The 19003-nt window shown below is 39.5% G+C and overlaps 1 protein-coding gene across 1 annotated transcript; it reads left to right on the top strand.

The window, feature by feature from the left end:
• The first annotated feature begins 1127 nt into the window (after positions 1-1127).
• On the top strand, positions 1128-18984 carry foxk1 (forkhead box K1). Its single transcript, XM_044028217.1, has 9 exons — positions 1128-1755; positions 7692-7907; positions 11410-11605; positions 11732-11878; positions 12927-13120; positions 13432-13604; positions 13692-13949; positions 14672-14845; positions 16746-18984. Exons 1-9 carry the CDS (start codon positions 1310-1312, stop codon positions 16976-16978), a joined length of 2037 nt encoding a protein of 678 aa, XP_043884152.1. The 5' UTR covers positions 1128-1309; the 3' UTR covers positions 16979-18984.
• Positions 18985-19003: the final 19 nt, after the last annotated feature.

Here is a 19003-nt window from a genome sequence, read left to right on the forward strand (position 1 = left end):
TCCACCAAGGGGCAGTCTTTGCTAAAAGATAAAAAAAAAAAGCCTGACTGAGCAGTTGCTCCGGTTCCTTCAAAAAATCCGTTATCCGCCTTTTTTAACCATCTTGTTCTTTCCATGTTTATAAACAGAGGTTAGAGATAAAAAAAAAGAGAAAAAAGAACAGAAAAGAGAAGGTGGGCAAACCAGCTACACAGCAGACACATGTTCAGGGCTGAGAAACTGTACTGTTACTGTCAAATAAGTGTATGCAACACAATAATAATTTATCTCCATATATATATTTATATAGATATATATATATCAATATCTATTGTACAAGTTGTTTTCAGTGGCAGTAATTTGTATAATTTATAAATTGCCTGCATTTAATTATTTCACAGAACTTTAAAATCCACAGATTTGAACCTGTTCAGTTCCGCTGTGGAACATAACGGTGAGAGAAATTAGCAGTTACACACATGGATGTATATTAAGAACAAGTATCTCAAGAGAGCGACGCCGGTTTCCTGGTGTGACGTCATGAAGTGCAGTCTGTCTGTCGACCTATCGGTGTCCACATGTTGCGTTCAGGAAACATAACCTGCTGCGCCGACAGCAGGTCGATGAAGACACTGGTGTTCATGTGTTTCTGTCTGCAGATGTGTTTGAATCACTGGTGCCTGGCTTGTTTTTCATTTCCGCAACAAACTTTGTTTCGAAAATAAAGATCAACTGTATAGTGGAATAATGGGTCAGGGGCATCAGAATGCAAGACAATTATAAACACGTTAGATTGTGTTAAATTGTTACTTGTAAATACTAGATGAATAGTGATTAAACAGATAAACAACCGGCAGAAAAAACCTATTTGCTGCTCCTCTGATATTTAATTTATCATAGTAGTCATTTAGGCACAAATGTCAAACATATACTGTTCATATATATTCCACTTATAAAGGTTTGATTACTTACACATATTTTAAAGTCACTTATACAGCATTGCAGCTTCACTTAAACTACTTCATATATATTTATTTTTCTTGTTTTGTTGTTGTCTAACTAAAAATAGTTTGTATATCACTGAAATGAAATACGACGTGGGCCCTGAACGCAGCACCAGTCCGGTTCCTGCGGGAGCTCCGCTCCACTACTTGCAACGATCCCGACTCCATGTTGTTCCGACAGCCACGGAGCTAACAAGTGCCCTGGCCGAAAACTCTCACGTTGCAACTGTGTGTTTGTGTGTGTGTGTGTGTGTAAGAAGTTGTTGAGTGTGTGTGTGTGTGTGTGTGTGTATGAACGTGTGAGAGTCTTGACCCTCCGAAAGAAGATGGCAGACTACCGGGAGGACACCGGGGCGAGAGCCTTGCTTGCTCTACAGTCAGCACCGTGCAGTCCCGTGCGTGTCGCGATGACCTCGCGCATATATCACCAGGGCTCGTTCGCCCTCCAGGCTCCTCCGATGATGGAAGCCCGCACCGACGGCGGTATTCTGCCCGTGCGCCTCGCTGGTACTCCTCCACAGGCCCTCGCCAGGCTAGAGGGCCGGGACTTTGAGTTTGTCATGCGCCAGAGGACGGTCACCATAGGCCGGAACTCGTCCCACGGCCCAGTGGACATCAACATGGGCCACTCGAGCTTTATTTCACGGCGACACCTGCAGGTCATTTACGACGACGAAATTGGTTTCTCCCTGCGGTGCCTGGGCAAGAATGGCGTGTTCGTTGACGGGGTGTTCCAGCGGAGAGGGGCGCCGCCACTGCCGCTACCCAGAGAGTGAGTGCAGTCAGGGAGCATAGCTGCTCACACACAGGCTAATTATGGCAACACCTTGGCTGACTACTGTTGTGGCGATGTGGCCAAAAACGTTATCTTGTCAAAAACTATTTCAGTTTCAGATAATGATAATTATCGCGTTAAGTGACACGGATAAGTAAACTCTAAAAGTGTGCGTCAGACTCATCATATAAACAAACAGTGGATCTTATAGTACACATTGCTCACCCATAGCTGCTGCAGAACATCTCAAACTTAAACATATGTTTTATATAGTTTCTATTATTAATTATATGCGACAATGTGGAGCAACTCCATCAAAAGCTCTCATAAACTGTTGAGATGTTCGTGAATGACTTCTGACTGTTGTTTACCTCACTATCAGGTCATTTATTTTATTAACACTCCAGTCCAGAAACTACTCATGTAACATTCTTGTTTTTACACTTTTATAATGTTCACAAATCATATCCATATCATGACAATGTTTGTGTAATATTAAAATGTTTTTTATCTGCAATTGTAAACCTTCAGAAAACATGTAGGGCTGAGACCTAACCAAACCTGCAAATAATAATGTTCTTGAAAGTCTAGATTTGTCCACAAAACAAAATGATTCACTTTTAATGATTTTCTCAGCTGTATGCAGCAAAGACACCAGAAAACATTCACATTCAAGACAGAACTCAAAATTCGAATAATCATTGCAGCCCAAGCCTTGCACGTTCACAATTGCGAATCCTGGTTGCATTAAAGTGACTCTACGTAAGATATTTCACACATTAGTCATTTTTAATGCCAGTGAACGAGCAGATCATAACAAGAATTAGACGTGCAACCTCACCCATTGACAACAGCGGCCTGTACACTGACAGTGAATTGGAGTTGTGTTGGATTTTCTGTGAAAATCAAACAGAGGGGATGTTAGACACGCTCCCGTATGCCTCAGTTCTCGTGGAGCTTAGCTGTATGTGTTGTGGAAGTTACTTTTTATATGGTAAATGATCTTGGTTGGGATAATCATGTCAGGAATTTGTCATGTTATCTTATGGCTATTTAGCTGGAATAGCTAAAATAACAGCGTTGGGATGTGGGCATATAGTCACTTACTTTTTATTCATTTATTTTGATTGTTTGTTCAGGTGGATACACTCACTGTTTTTATTTGTAACCTCCATACTGAAAAATAATACTCTAAAGGCTATACAGAGAGTATACAGTTTGTCAAGATGCGCTGATCAAGAGCAGTTGATTTAATTTTGGGCAGTGAAGCTCCAAACCAATGGTCCCTTAGGGGCCATCCACACGTAAATTGATGTCGTGAATATGCATGCTTTTTTTCATTATATTGGTGTTTCGTCCACATGGAAATGACCTGAAATGGTATATTTTGAAAGCAGCTCCCAGGGTGAGAAAAGTGTTGCATTTTCGTGTAGAAATATGCTACTTCAGGAAAACAATGTTGTCATAGTCCCACCTGTCTCTTGGGCTGGCATTCCCTGTCTTGTGTTTGGAGATAGTTTGACAGTGTTACCAACTACTGTCAATGGAAATTAACTAAAGTCAGCCTGAAAAGATGTTATTTATCACTAGAACATGTCATGTGTTTAGCGATTTCACACATGGGGGTCAGGGAAAAAAGTGTTGAAGATTAACGGTGAAACTGAATCGTAAAATAAAGGGGGAGAAAACAAACCCTGTTTTCACAGACACTATTTTTACTTGAATGAACAACTAATTTTACGTTCGATGCTTTCATAACATGATAGAGCTTAGTTTCTAACATAAATAAACTTTATACATTTTGCCCTTTAATGAACTTCTTTTGTCTGCTGGTGAAAGTTATAGTTGTAGAGTTTTTACAGCAGCAAAGTGAGCTTGATTGTGCTGAGTCTGCTGGCTAACAAAGTGTTCTCATTGTATAAACATAAATGTAAACGTTGCAGAAAGGGGTGCATTTCTTTTGTGTTGAAACTTGAAATCGGTGTGAAGCGTCCGGAGTTACATTACTCTTTGAGCTTTATTGTTGTTGTACCACTAATGTTAAATATGATGCCGTCGCTAAAATTAGGTAGTACAAAACCGTGTAGAAATTACTTTTAAAACATACACATGATACATAAACAAAACATAGCATTTACAACACACGAAGCAGACAGGAAACAAAGAAAGTGCATGCATTCACATTTAATTCATTTACTTCAGCACCTTTGCTGTACAACTGAAAGCTTTGATTGTGTGTATGTGTGTGCACTGTTTATATATATATATGTGTGTGTGTGTGTGTGTGTACACTGTTTATATATACACACACATATATATGTGTATATATATGTATATATATGTACATATATAAATATATATGTGTGTGTGTGTGTAAGTCGATGACAGGGTGCTGTTGGGGGAAGCAGATCAGGAAGAGGTTGTGGCCAGGTCTTCACTGATTGGCTGTCAGGACTGTTTGGGGGGTGTGTCCGGCAGTGAATAGGACGTGCACGCTGAAATGACATCCTTATTGCAGGGGCACATGGAGTAAACACAAGACTCTTAAAATCAAGGCCACAGCCATGTTTGCTTGTATTGTTTTGGCCCTTGTCGTTCACTTCAGGATCACAGAATTAGCCGGGCCAAGTCAAATCTGGAACCCCCTTTGATTTTGAAGCAGAACAATGACTTTGATTTCAGAACAGAGGACAAAAGATGGCGAAGTTTTCTCCACACCAGTGGTGCATTTGAATAGTTTGAATAACACTAGTACACTATAGTACTGATAGCGTTTGCTAAGAGCGCAAACACACATTGAGATTGAATTTTTTTGAGTGTTTCAATCCAGATTTGTTAAATGCTTCTTTGTACAAATTGCGATTGTCATTTTTAAGTCCACAATTAGGTTCAGAACCACAATTAAGCTTATACTCAGTCAGGACCAAAAGGAAATCTTGAATGTCTGATATTGTTCGTTGTTATTATTACTAAAGACTGATTTAAAATGAATCTTTGTGAATGAATGTTTTTATATAACAATTGCATGTCTGTCCAACATAATCTCCTGTGTAATACACAACGCTAACTGCATGACTTCCCGTCATCTCCTTTTCTACTGTAAACAAAAGTGCAACCACATTTGTTTATTACCATGTGACAGCCAGACAAGTGAGAAAGGCAATATTCAGTATTACTTGTTAGCCTGTGTGATGTCTTTTGCTTTTGCTGATATTGTGTGTCACACAATAACATGGTTCAATAGCACACTGCTTCGCGACATCAACAAACTATGTCTTATTATTGTTTTACTTGAGAGATCGCTAGTAGTAGAAATGACGTACTGTAGTGTGTGTGTGTGGGGTTTAAGTTCTAAACTATGTGGTGATGATGCTCTATTACATTTTAAATCAGACTCAGTTTCACATTGAATATTGAATTGAGGCTTGAATAGAAAACATATTTAAAATTAAAATAACTGGCCGTATTGCGACAACTTAGCTTTTAATCACTTTGAATTTAATAGGTCAAAAGTGTAAAACCTGCAAATCAATCCCTCATGCAAAACCAATAGAGACACATTTGTCTAATAGTTTTCTGATTTGAATCTTTGTGGTGTGGACTGTTATACTGTGATTCTTCTGGAACTGCCACTTTCATTTGCATGGTTACTCAAGCTCCGTAAATTAATCTGGAACCTCGAGTGAGAAGCAGTTTTCAGATCTGGATTGGATTGAGGCCTGGACTCTTGACTTGGCTGCTCGAGGACATTAACATTGTTAGTCGTAAGATTTTCTTGTGTGGACTTTTATTTTTGTTCACGGTCATTAGCTTGTCATAAAAATGAATTTCCATCCAAGTCCTAGTTGTTCTGCAGACTGCAGCAGACTTTGTTATTGTATTTTTTCGCTGCTTTCACAAGCCATAAATTGGCCTGCAGCAGTGACACAGCCACACAGTTTATGATGTGCAGTATTCTGTTTGTTGAAAAGAGACTTAATTTAATCTGGTCAGTCCACTGAACCATCTTCCGCTCTGTCCCAGAATCTCTCTTGTTCCTTCCAGTAAACACTGATGGAAATGTCATGTGATTTCTTTTAATAGCAGCTTTCTCTTTGCTGCCCTGCATACAGCTGGAGCTGATGAAGCTCTTGTTTGCACAGTCTCTTCCATCTGAGTTGAGGAACCCTGCAGCTCTTGCAGAGTTGCTGCGGCCTCTTTGCTACCTCACTGAGGGCCTTTGGTTGTTGAGGACGGCCTGTTTAAGGCAGAGACAGCTGTGAGCAGTCTGTCCATGGATCCGTGATTGGATTGGCAGCTGCAGTTTTCTCAAGACACACCAACTGAAATACACAGAACATTTCATGCCTGTGTCTTTTTTTTCTTGTCTCTAACTGCTTATAGGACATTTGTCATCTCTTTTATAATGTGTTGAAAGTTGAAGAAGTTGAAATCCATGTCACTGGGCTTGATCTTGTTCACTATATCCTCGATTCAATTAGATTTTTTTGATTTTGAGGTTACAATTAGATTCATTTCTTGATCTTTTTCTCTCTCTCTTTAGCGCAGATGGGTCCTGTGCTCAGGCGAACCGTGTCTGCAAAACTAAAAATATTTCCACTCCGGCGATTTCAGACAAGCGGGAGGGGGTTTGTTGTTGGTCAATGTGTCGCCCCCAAATCAGCAGGAGGTAACGTGTAGTCGTGCTACAATGGCTACAACCACAAGACTGTCTCCCACCCCTCTGGCATGCCAGCAGGAAGTCAAACCTGTGGCGTCGTTTGATTACTTTTGATGGTCGAGACCGTGACGTTGTTTCAATTAATAGTCATGGGACGATATAAACATTTCCCATCACGATTATCTTGACCAAAATAATTGGTGTGAATATAATTTATTTTTTTATTCCTAAACTGAAACAAGGCCTTCTGTCTGCACCTACGATGGTCGGAAACATGGCTGATAGGATACATATATTTTGGCTAATTTCTACTTTCTGTCATTTTTCAACTTCTGAAATGTGAATATTTTCTACCTTTTGTCGTTTTTCAGCTTCTTAAATGTGAATATTTTCTACTTTCTGACATTTTCAGCTTCTTAAACGTGAATATTTTCTACTTTCTGTCATTTTACAGCTTATTAAATCTGAATATTTTCTACTTTCTGTCATTTTTCAGCTTCTTAAATGTGAATATTTTCTACTTGTTTCTACTTAAATGTGAATATTTTCTACTTTCTGTCATTTTTCTACTTCTGAAATGTGAATATTTTCTACTTTCTGTCATTTTTTAGCTACTTAAATGTGAATATTTTCTACTTTGAAAAATAATAAATTTTATAATATCATAATAAGTCATGAGGAAAGATGCAGTCCCCATGTGGCACATTAATAAATAAATCACATGGGACTGTACTGTACTATATGTTGCTGAGTTATACAGGATTTTTAAATCACTCAAATTAAATATTAATGCTTTTCTAATTCAGGATTATCACCATACTAGAAATTCACCACGATTAACTTTTTAGCTTTTTATCACCATGAGCGGTAATATTACATATTGTCCCATCACCAACAACAAGATCGTCCGTTTGGCAGCTGTTCTCCAGGTTTTTGATTATTTCACATGATCATCCACAGTATTCCCAGTTAAGAACATTAGGAGCATGGCTTTGTAAATTCTTCTCATTAAGATTTATTAGTTTAGTTTTCAAGATGTGTGTACTAAAATATCTGAAAATGGATTCAACTGCAATTCCAAATGTTTATAATCATCTCTTTTGGACACTCATGTGATTTGATTAAAAAGCCCCAGAGCAGCCACCACATAGTATTTGAATGCTCAGCCGTCAGTCACTGTATAAGATTAAAATGTACTGATTAAACTTTGCTTCCATTTTCCGTCTTCTGATGGTTCCGCCATCTGTACCTCTTGCTGTCCTGCTCTCTCCAGGTGTGTGTTTCGTTTTCCCAGTACGGTCATCAAAATCCAGTTCATGTCACTCCTGGACATTGAGGATCACAGAGAGAAAGAGCAGCCTTCTCCTCCCCGGCGTCCGCTTCTGCCCCACATTTCCCCTCTTAAAATCAGCATTCCCACCATGCAGCAGCATGAAGAGCACATCCGGGCGTTTGGCTCTCCGCTGCCCTCGCCCACAGGCACCATCAGGTAACCAACTACACCAACGACAGCATCAAACGTTCTGTTACGGTTTGCTCATGGTTGTTTTAATGGAGGCGTGAGAGCTGTGAATTAGAATCACAGGGTTTCTGCTGGTCCGTTTCTTCAAATGTGTTGCATACGATGGCTAACAACTATAATTCCATGAAAGCAGTGATGGAAAAGTTGTCTGAGCTCAAGGTAATTGTTATTTTTACATTAGTTTAAAAAAAAATAAAAAATTACTGTATTAACAAGAATCATTGTAGAGGAGCTCAAATAAATGTTGTCCACTTTCTGTGGACACAGACACACTTCTACACATTATAGGTCGCTGATGCCAATTTTTAGAAATCAGGCTAGCTGATGGCTGTTGAATGATGCCAATTTTTTTGGCCCATATGTTGATCCAATTTTCAGTTTTCCCCCTCTATCTGATTACATAGAACTGTTTAATGATAACAAATATAACAAAAATTGCTTAAGTTCAGTAACCAGCTTTTGAACAACAGTGTCTACATTTGCAGTTTTAACAACATGAAAGGGGTCATTAAAAAAGTATATCAAAATCTGGATGAATGAACATTTCAGTGACATAGCATTTATCAGCTTTCTGAGAATAAAAATGCCTATTTTGTAACATTTGCTGATTAATGGATAGAAAATATAAAAATATATGACGTTTAAATAATCAATTAATTTATTGACCTGTACGACACCAATAGTAAAACTTTTTCTTACACCTACATCTGTGTCATAATAAGTTAAATCTTATGTTTTGCCCATAGATCTTGAATTGCATTCATACAGTTTTTTAAAATTGTCTTGGAAAGTCTTTAATTTAACAGACTTTTGTAACTTGTAGATCATCCATTCATTTTCAACTGCTTTATCCTTGCGGGGGGGTGGGGGGCACTGGCACTGTCGCTGTGCTAATCTCAGCTGACATAGGGCGATAGGTGGGGAACACCCTGGACAGTTTGCCAGTCTATCACAGGGCCACACATAGAGACAAACAACCATTCACTCTCACACCTACAGTCAGTTTAGAGTGACCAATTTACCTAATCCCCATATTGCATGTTTTTGGACTGTGGGAGGAAGCCGGAAAACCCGGAGAAAACCCATGCACACACGGGGGAAACATGCAAACTCCATGCAGAAAGGCCCTTGTTCCAAACGGGGCTCGAACCTGGGTCTTCTCGCTGCAAAGTCAAGAGTCTATTAACATTTAATTATGGTTATCAAATGCAAAAAGGATTCCCTCACCTGCCTTCTCAAATTCGAGGATTTTTTGTTCTGTTTGATGGTAAAACGGTATATGTAACTTAATGACAAAATGATGTTAAAAATCATAATGTTTTTATTGGGACCCCCAAACTTCAAATATCCTTAGAAAACAAAATTTCGTGACTGTGCTGTGCTTTGGTATCATATTACATCGCACTATTTACCTTCTCGCCGTATGTTGGTTCTGTGCATGTTTATTCTGTTTACATTGTCATCTCTTGTTTGAATATGTGCAGCTCAGTTTCCGTGGTTTTTAAAGAGCTACTTTCTTTTTATCCCCGCCCCCGTCGCCACATTTAGTATGAGCTCACGTGACGCTCTCAGTCCTGGTGGAAGGTGCGTTCATCAGTGTTTCTGTTGAGATAGAAATCTGCTCTCTAAACAGCTGTGATGGCACATGTTTGAAAAATCACTGCTCTATAAATGTACTGTACACAGCCGTGTGGCACTGGTGAGCATGGTGGTGCTGATTGCTCCCTCTGGTGGTCTGTGCTTGCACTTCACCTCATACATTCCCACTAGTGTCAGCGGGTGTGTGTGCGCCTGCCTTATATGGAATGGCTGCAGCTTTGAGGCATGTGATTGGCTGTCGGGCAGATTGTTTTGCCTGCAGGCCGTTCTTCCGTCCATTCGTGGTTTCCTTTTCAGAGCCCCCTACTCCTCCCACACAGGCCTCAGCTCCTGTTCTCTCACACGTGGATGAGCGTGCGCACACACACACACACACACACACACACACACACACACACACACAGACACAGACGGTTGCTCATATATCCTGCTTACAATACATACACTTGAAGAGTGTTGTGCAAAAACATGTGCTGTCTTTTCAGTGGGCCGTCACTTTTCCTGTTTGGCAACTTGTAAGAACTACATATAATAACATCACTCCCCCCCGTCAGCCGTTTGTAGTGCTTGAGCGTTGAGGGGTGAAATGGTTTCGTACGGGGAAAGAAAAAAAAAGAACCTTTGTTTCTACATGGAGGCTCTCACACACACTCTCTCTCACACACACACATACACACACATCTCTCTAAGTGCACATGTGCCATCACAGATACAGTTGTGTTTTTTATACCAAAGAAGTTCCATGTTTCTGTTTGCCTTCATTCATTTTGCAACACTGACCTTACTGAGCCATTTCACAAACAGAGCCTGAAGCTCAGTTTCCTGAGCCAAAGAATACAAACATATTCTCTCTCTCTCTTTCTCTCTCTGTATCCGTGGCTCTCTGTTGCCAAAGGCAAATCAAAGCGCACTGACTCTCCCAGAAACTGGTGTTTACTTTACTAACAGAAGCAGGTGTATGTTGTATAATAAGTTACTGGTGTTTTCCTGTGTTCTTTCTCGCAACAGATAAAACCCAGTTAATAATTGACACACTTTTGAGTATTTTTCTCGTTGTTGTGTATCTTGTGATTGGCTTTGTGTGTTTAAAACACAGTGGTAATGTGATGTAATCATTTTCCAATCATGGCTCTTTCTCTCTTGTGTGTCTTTTAGAGGTTAGTATTAAAAATATAATTAATACATTTTATATAATACTGAAATAAAGAGAAATGAAGTCATAACTGGATATAACAGGCATATGGATTTAAATTATTTTGGTATTCTTTTAAGTCCTATTGATATTTCATGAAAATGATGAATGTTTTGTTTCGTTTAAACCAAAATGAAGAATTGAATAACTTCTTGTCCTGTGCTAGTTGTAGACTCTTTGATGTGTCTCAAGTAAATAATTCACTGTCTTTACATCACTACACTTCAGGCCTCACTTCACAAGTCCTGTTGTTGTTTGTTTGTTTGTTTTGTAATAATTGTAATTGTAGTAATTAGTTGACTCTAATAGGAAAGTGTTATAAGGTATTATCTTGTCCTATAAGTCAGCTGAAATTCAACAGGAATTTAATCAACTCATCATGTGTTGTCAAAGTAAACCTTCTCTGGACCATGTGCATGTTCCTAGAATGAGCTGAGCACATAAATTCAGAGATTATTCTTGTCTATAGACCTTGTTAGACCTGTTGGCCAAGGAGCTAAAACTACTTTATCTTGTTTTTCAGTTATAACTGAGCTGCTGCTACTAGTTGTTGTTGTTATTATGAAGCTGTGAACTTTTGGAGCACTGAAGATTAAACCCACCATCTTGTTGTCTTTGTTATTTTTACTCTGGTACCTAAAACCATCTCATTAACTCAGACTCTTGCTGTTTTCACAGTGTTCCTAACTCCTGTCCAGCCAGTCCACGCGGGGCAGGGTCATCAGGGTATCGCTATGGACGCAACGTGACCCCTGACCTCCAGTTAGCTGCTGAATATGCTGCCAAGGCCGTTTCTGAGAGACGAAGCATTGTCGAGCAGAGAGGTGGGGGGAGTGAGCAGCGGGCGGAATCTGCTGGTGGAGACAGTCCCAAGGTGCGAACACTCGGTCATAACACTGTCACCGCCACAAAACTGCTGCATCATATTCAGCTTTTTATAGTGCAGGATGTGCTTGAGGTTGTGTGGTTGTTATTAATGCTTGTGTCTTGTTTGTTCCAGGATGAGTCCAAGCCGCCGTACTCCTATGCACAGCTCATCGTCCAGGCCATCTCTTCTGCCCCAGACAAACAGCTGACTCTTAGTGGCATTTATGCCCACATCACTAAACACTACCCCTACTATCGCACTGCAGACAAGGGCTGGCAGGTAAGCACTTCCTGTCTTAAATACTGGGAGTTAATGGCTTTACACATGTTTATGTCATTTGTTTTTTATGTGGGATCCATGTTTTGATGAGAGAATATATGATTTATAATTAACACATTTATTAAACCTGGCATAAGCAACAAATATATTTTATCTTACTAAAATTCTTATTTATTAATTATTTGGCAAAATAAACTAAATTCAACTTTTTATTCTCAAATTTGAGTCGGCTCACTGCGCTTCTCCTTTGAGAATTCAGAAAAGAATTAAGCATAAACATTCAACCACTAAAATTAATATTTCTGTTCAGGAATGTAAGTGAATAATTAGAATTTGACATCTTCATCAAGAAATTATCACATGCTTTACTATATTTTTTTCAGTTTTTTATAAAACAGCAAATTTGAAAATTCATGGATATAATAATATATATATTTTTTTTTTACTTTGCTCCCTAATCATTAGTAACAAATATACACAATAAAATGCACAAACAAAAAGACAACACACTGGATAACTGCTTGTACTTACTAATATTTAGTAGTAGCATATACATCTAGTTGTGCCTTTGCTATGTGCTTTACGTGTGTGTGTGTGTGTGTGTGTGTGTGTGTATACATACATGTATACATACATGTGTGTATATATATTATTTTAATTATTTTAATGCAACAATGTTATGCCTTTCCACTCATTCCAGAACTTCAAAAAATAATACACAAATACAAATAAACATACAAAAATACAAATAAATCATCATTATAAGAGTAACTATTAGACTATGTTATAATAATCATACAGATTTCTGATATAATCTTGAATACTGCCTTTAGTCACAAGAGTAGAGTTGTAGAGTCTTATTCAGTGACCTATTTAATGAGAGAAATTTCTCAGTATACAGACAAAAATGATGTAACTCAATACATCCTAATTATGTATTTAATATATGTTACAGTAAAGAACATGTTCTCTCTTATGGATTCAAATTTGATTAAAATTGTCAAGCTCTGATCTGATCAGTGACAAAATGCTTCTTATTTCCCTGCAGAATTCAATCAGACACAACCTGTCCCTCAACCGCTACTTCCTGAAAGTGGCCCGCTCTCAGGATGAACCTGGGAAAGGGAGTTTTTGGCGAGTGGATTCTGCCTCTGAGAGCAAGTTAGTGGAGCAGGCCTTCAGGAAAAGACGGCAAAGGGGAGTTGCTTGCTTTAGGACGCCATTCGGACCTCTCTCTTCTAGGTAAGTGGAATGCACTTACACCTGGGTGTTTCACACACACACACACACACACACACACACACACACACACACACACACACACACGAGACTGTCAAACACGTGCTGTGTCTTGTAGGTTCTGACTAGGTTAATTCTCCCTCCTTTTTCTCTGCTTCTGCTCCTTGCTTATCATTTGATTGGATAGAACAAAGTAAGTCTCATTTCTAGGTGAATAAAATTCAGCAGGAAGGTTCTAGCAGTGAAGCAGCTCTGTATGGTTCTGTTATTTTTTGTATTTTGACGTCTCCCTTTCTGTTCAATGTCATTTTCAGAAGTGCCCCGGCATCCCCGACGCACCAGGGGCTTCTTTCTCCTCCATCCAGTGGGCTCCAGACTCCTGAATGTATGAGCAGGGAGGGCTCTCCTATCCCCCACGACCATCACGAACAGCTGGCAAACAAACTGGCATCTGTACCAGAGTATAGGTACTCTCAGAGTGCCCCAGGTCAGCATGCTCACAAGTGGGCATCAGTGCAGTCAGAATGCATTTTCCACACGTCATATTAAACCGGTTTGGTCAATCTCTTCACAGGTTCACCCGTCAGTGCTCAGCATGTCATCATGGCTGCACCCCCTCATCCATCGATCCTGCCCTCAGGACCGGGAAAAGCACTTGCTTTGGTCCCTGGTGGCATCAGCCAACTCCAGCCCATCCACTTGCTCCAGAACCCCTCTCAGCCTGCACTCACTATGATGCGGTTGGTTACCAGTGTCCCTCCACTTTCCAACCCTCCAAATGGTTACAGCACCCTTTCTGTTGGAGGAGCAGAAAGCAACAGTGAGCCCCGAGGTGTGTGAATCTCTTCCACCTTTGAAGTGACTATTACACCTGTTTTCTGTTGGGCTGTCAATAGATGAAAAAAAAAATGAACTCGTTAATCTCACATTTTGAAATGCGTCAATCTAGATTAATCGCGATCAAAAGTTTTCTTTTCTTCTATTGACTAAATGAATGACAGGGTGCATTTCAGACACCATTTAATTATATGTTTCTTTTTAAACACAGAACCACACATACAACTATGTGATTTCAAAGAGACTCGGGTCTATCAAGTGCCAAGCAGGTCATCTTAGAATAAAGGCTCAACATGGATGACTGCAACAAGAACATGTGTTAGCTGAGAATGTCCTTAGAAAGTCAGACATTCACATTTGTCATGATAAAGTGTATGAGAGAGCGATAGAGAATGAACGAAAGTACACGCAGCCACGCAGCCTAGGTGTCCAAATGGCACTCACCGGGCAGCTGCCAGCATATTACCGACACTACCTTTTATTTTCTTTTAAGGAAGTGACTTGGACGTCGACTAACAGTGAATTTTATTTTATGTTTTTCAATCCCAACTTCCTCTGTTGTAGTGAGAAAAAAAAACTATATATTTTTGGTGAATGGTCTCTTTAACCTTTTTGTGTTTTCCCTCACTTACCACAGCCAGCCCAGTTGTTGGTGTTGTTGCCATGGCAAATCATTAATTGATTTTAATGAATTGTATTTATTTTCTTTAATCTCAGAAGCCCAGCTGAACAGAGAGGGAGTGATCCAGACTGTGGACAGTGCGGTCCAGGGCGCAGATGGACGGAACCTGGCTCCAGGTTTACATCAACTTCCTGTTCGGCCCGTCACTCAAAATGGCAAACACACCACTGCTGCTGTTGCCACAGCAACCAGCCTTGCTAATTCATCTGGTAAGTTTTTTTTAATGTGTTTAGCAGCAATAATGTGGATGTGGATGAAATAATAGACTACAGGTGTGTTTTCGTCTGCGTTAAACTGATTATTTACTTCAAGTAAGTTTATTATGTCTGAAATGACAGCCCTGCTAATAATCCTCCCGTCATTTTCCCTGTTTTTGTATGTAGTATTCTGTTTTTATTAAATCATACAAATTAGTTCTGGGAAGACAACATAATGTTGTGTTTTTCAGAAATGCTGTACAGTTGAACAGCAGGAGAAGCTACTGACCAGATGAATGACCATTTCAACTTGTTTTTCACAGTTTTTTTGTGCGTGTTATTGATCAATAACCATCTTTCACCATAAAGTGTTCACATTATCTGAGCGAGGGAGACATCAGTTCAGTGTAGGGCTGTTATGACGCTTTTCCACTACCCAGTCGCGGCACGACACTTCTTTCCATTAGTGATAGTACCTGGGGCTTTTTTTAGTAGCTGCTCTGGTGAGGTTCCAAGTGAGCTAAGCCGATACTAAAACCAGACGTTTACAGACCACTGGCCACTGATTGGTCAGAGAGTGTTGTTACTGGAAGAGTCATGAGCACGACGTTTGACACAAGAATCAATCCAAACATTGCTGAACTGTAGATGAGTTAAATAGACTTAAAAGTCCTGAAAACATGCGTTAATCTCCAACATTTAGCAATGAAATGTCAAAAATCTCAGCATTTAACAGAGGAGTCTGGTATATTTAGTGAGAGCACTGCTGAAAGCCGACGATCGTGAGCCGAATCACAAACTCTGCCGTTGTGTTTCAGTCCAGTGACTGTGTCAGACGGAGTCTGTGCTCCGGTCATGCAGGACGTACTGAACAAGTCTTTTTGATTAACTGATTCTAATGATTCAGTTACACTGAAAACAACTGCTTTACAAGTCACTAGTTTGTGTGTGTCACGTATAAAACAAAGTCACCGCAGTTTCATGCAGCCATGCTATGATGACTCGCCCACATTGAGGAGGTACTATAGCAATGGAAAACCATACCAGGCGAGACGTGTCGGGACTGTAGTGGAAAAGCGGCATTAGTTTTTACCTGAAATTCAGATATCTGTTTGAAACTAGGAAGGAAGTTCAAACTCGAATACTTAACACTATTCAAGTTCAAAATGTACATCTGAGAAGTGTAATCTTCTGTAATTACTGATGGTTATTGCAAAATAAGTTAATTTAATGTTGTTAAGCTGTACTGATTTAAACCTGATTTGCTCTGCACGTGTCAAAGTGCAGCGACTTCCTGTTTCCACTAACAGTTGTGGAATTAATACTAAAACTAAACGTAACATATTTTATTTTATAAGAATAACTGCTGTAAACTGTTTCATTGCCAACTTTATGGCAAAAGTTATATACAGGAAGTAGTAAAAAGAAAAGAACAAAAAATTATTATTTTGAAGGCCAGGGTGAAAAGAAGTGATATAAGAAGTAAAAATAACTTCTAAAATGAAGGAGTCTAAAAACATGTATTTGTTTTATAAGAATGATTGAAGTAAATGAACTAAAAACTGCATAATTGCGATACATTATATTATTGCAAGAAGTAAAAAAAAGATGTTTTTAGGATACACAGATAGGATACATATATGGCACATTAAAATCCACACAAAATCCACTTTAACTCACTAGCATACAGTCCTTTTGTTTTATTTTTTTAAAGTGAAATATTCAAGTTTTTCTTCATTCAACACCATTAAATTATTTTAAGTGCTTTTAATCACAGTGAGCGACAATAACACATATTGTCCCATCACTAATTACAGGACTTGACTTTTAGTTTGGTGGAGCTAGCAGACCGGATATATTCTCCAGCCCACTGTTGAAATGTTCTTTTCCTTTGTCGTGGTTTCCCTCCCAGGCTTGAACAGTGCTCTCCAGATCTTGGCGGCTCAGGCCTCCAGCTCCCCGCCCGTGCTCGTGAACAGACAGCCCAGTGCAGAAATGTTGGCCGAGCAGCCGGGTGCACCCCAGGCCAAGCGGCCAAGGATGGAGGATGATTGTGAAAGTGAATCCGCTCAGCAACAAGTCACATCTGCCCAGCAGCCTGTCATTGTCGCCTTTACATCACAAAGCCATGACCCCAGGAAGTAAAAGAAAAACAAAACAAAAAAACCCAGGCCTCGTCACTAGGTACCCAACGGACAGCCTCCTGTAACTGTTCTCCCCTTTTATACTCATTCAACATGACTGCGGCCGACACGGCCAAAAAAAATGTACAAGCAGCCTCTTTTCACAGAAGGGAATGAAATTGTAACGTCAACAATAGATGAAAACTTTTACATACATTCTGAATTTAAATGCAGGTAAATCTTTCAGGGCTTTTTCTGCTTCAGGCTTTCTTTTTTAAATGTAATCTTTCACTGACAGGTTAAGGACACGGAGCTTTTGAGAGCATTATGCATAATAAAATCATTTCAGCACTACTTTTGCTCAAGTGAATGTCGGAGATGATCCTCAGCTACAGCTTCTCTGCGTCCTCTCGACGGATGACGGTCATCGTTTGATATCATTCTTAGGCCAAAGAACCTATCCTCTCCTACATGTCTGATTTAGAGTCGCTATCTGATTCAATGTCAGGGAATGTGATCAGAGATTTCAGTGGCCTGTATTCACAGAAGAAACTGTGACCTATTGTGGATTTAAACCCCTCCCCCCCAAAAAATCAGCAGACCAAGCTAATGGAGCTCGGGGGACTGTGATCGTACTCCTCAAAAGGCAATCTTTGATAAGTAGAGATGCGGTCAGACACTTTTTGCCCAAGGCTAATGACCTATTCTGGCCGTTTTAAAGAAAAGAGGGAAACAAAGTCCTGGATCTGCTCTCAAATTGAATGGGTCAAGCCTCGGAAAACACAGTTGTTCTTGAGTTGTCCTGCAAACAGACAGAAAAACAAACCAGCCGAGTTGGCAGAGGAAATCTGGCTGTATTAGATGTGATGTGTATACATTTTAAGGCTGAGACCAGAGTGTGAGGCGTCTTCTGTGTCAGGTATAAAGCGGGAGGATGGAAGGAAATCCACAAATAACAAAAAGCAGGACTGTTGCCGTGTGACGCTCCTCACATTCAAGATGAAGTGGGTAATTAGGCACTGGAGCTAAAACAAGAACAGGCAAAAAAAAAAAGATGGAGGCAACTCTTTGGAGTTGAGTGAACAGGAGCTAAACTAATGTAGACGAACTGATTGTTTTATTTTTCTTGTTTCTTTAGTGGTGTGAGGATGAATGAAACAACCTGTGCATACAGTTTTGTCTTGGCACAGCAGAGCATTATTGTAAATCCTTAAAGCCTTAACTATTTCTACTTTTCTTTTCTTTTTGTTATTTTAATTTAACCTTTAGACAGCTTGACATTTATTTTTTTTTTTAGTTTTAACACAGCGCTTCTTTAACAGTACACGATCAGCAACACTACAACGGGGACAATTACATTTCATTCGTCAACGTGTCTGTTTTATCAAGGGGATGGGCGGGACCAACGCATGACAACACCAATCTCAACTGCTTTCTTGTCTATTTTCTTTCTTTCTTTCTATATGGTACATTTGACATCCTCTCTACTTTTGTTTTCCCCTCCCCTTCTACCTCTGCTTGTCCTTTTATATCTGCCGTTTCTTCAGAGGCACCAAGCTGGTGGCAAGTCCTGTCACAGCTGTCGCCCGAATTAGATAATTCAGCACTTTCTTCCCGCTCCCAATCCTCTCCCTCTCACTCTGCCTTTAGCTTTTCCCGAATGTCCTCAAAGGCCTCACTGCCTTGCTGTTAATCAGGCAAAAAACAAAAAAAAGAGAGAAAAGGAAAAAAAGAAAAAAAAAGTTGGTGATTGTTGCATTTGTTTTTTGTTGCACATAAGAAATGAAAAGAAAGAAATGGATGATGCGTGATGATTGTATGCTGCTCTATCTGCTAAATGAAAACGCTATTTAGAAGGTATTTTCTCATTTTTGGAAAAAAAAAAAATATTTTGCTATATGTAAAAACAGCTGTCATCAATAAGTAAACATTCTGGAAATAGAGAGAAGTGTATGTATTTTTAAATGTTCCCTTTTTTGTGATTTGTTAAATTGTGTAGCACAAATTAAAATTCCTTATTGACGTAAATATTCTTTATTCTCTTGAT

This window comes from Solea senegalensis, linkage group LG6 (genome assembly GCF_019176455.1).
Source record: "Solea senegalensis isolate Sse05_10M linkage group LG6, IFAPA_SoseM_1, whole genome shotgun sequence".
NCBI lineage: Eukaryota > Metazoa > Chordata > Actinopteri > Pleuronectiformes > Soleidae > Solea > Solea senegalensis.

Excerpts from the sequence above, each read along its gene's own strand:
- foxk1 (XM_044028217.1), top strand. The coding sequence starts at position 1,310 with ATGGCAGACTACCGGGAGGACACCGGGGCGAGAGCCTTGCTTGCTCTA. Across the intron at positions 13,605-13,691 it reads GTACTCTCAGAGTGCCCCAG|GTTCACCCGTCAGTGCTCAG; the intron begins GTCAGCATGCTC and ends ATCTCTTCACAG. Across the intron at positions 13,950-14,671 it reads AAGCAACAGTGAGCCCCGAG|AAGCCCAGCTGAACAGAGAG; the intron begins GTGTGTGAATCT and ends CTTTAATCTCAG.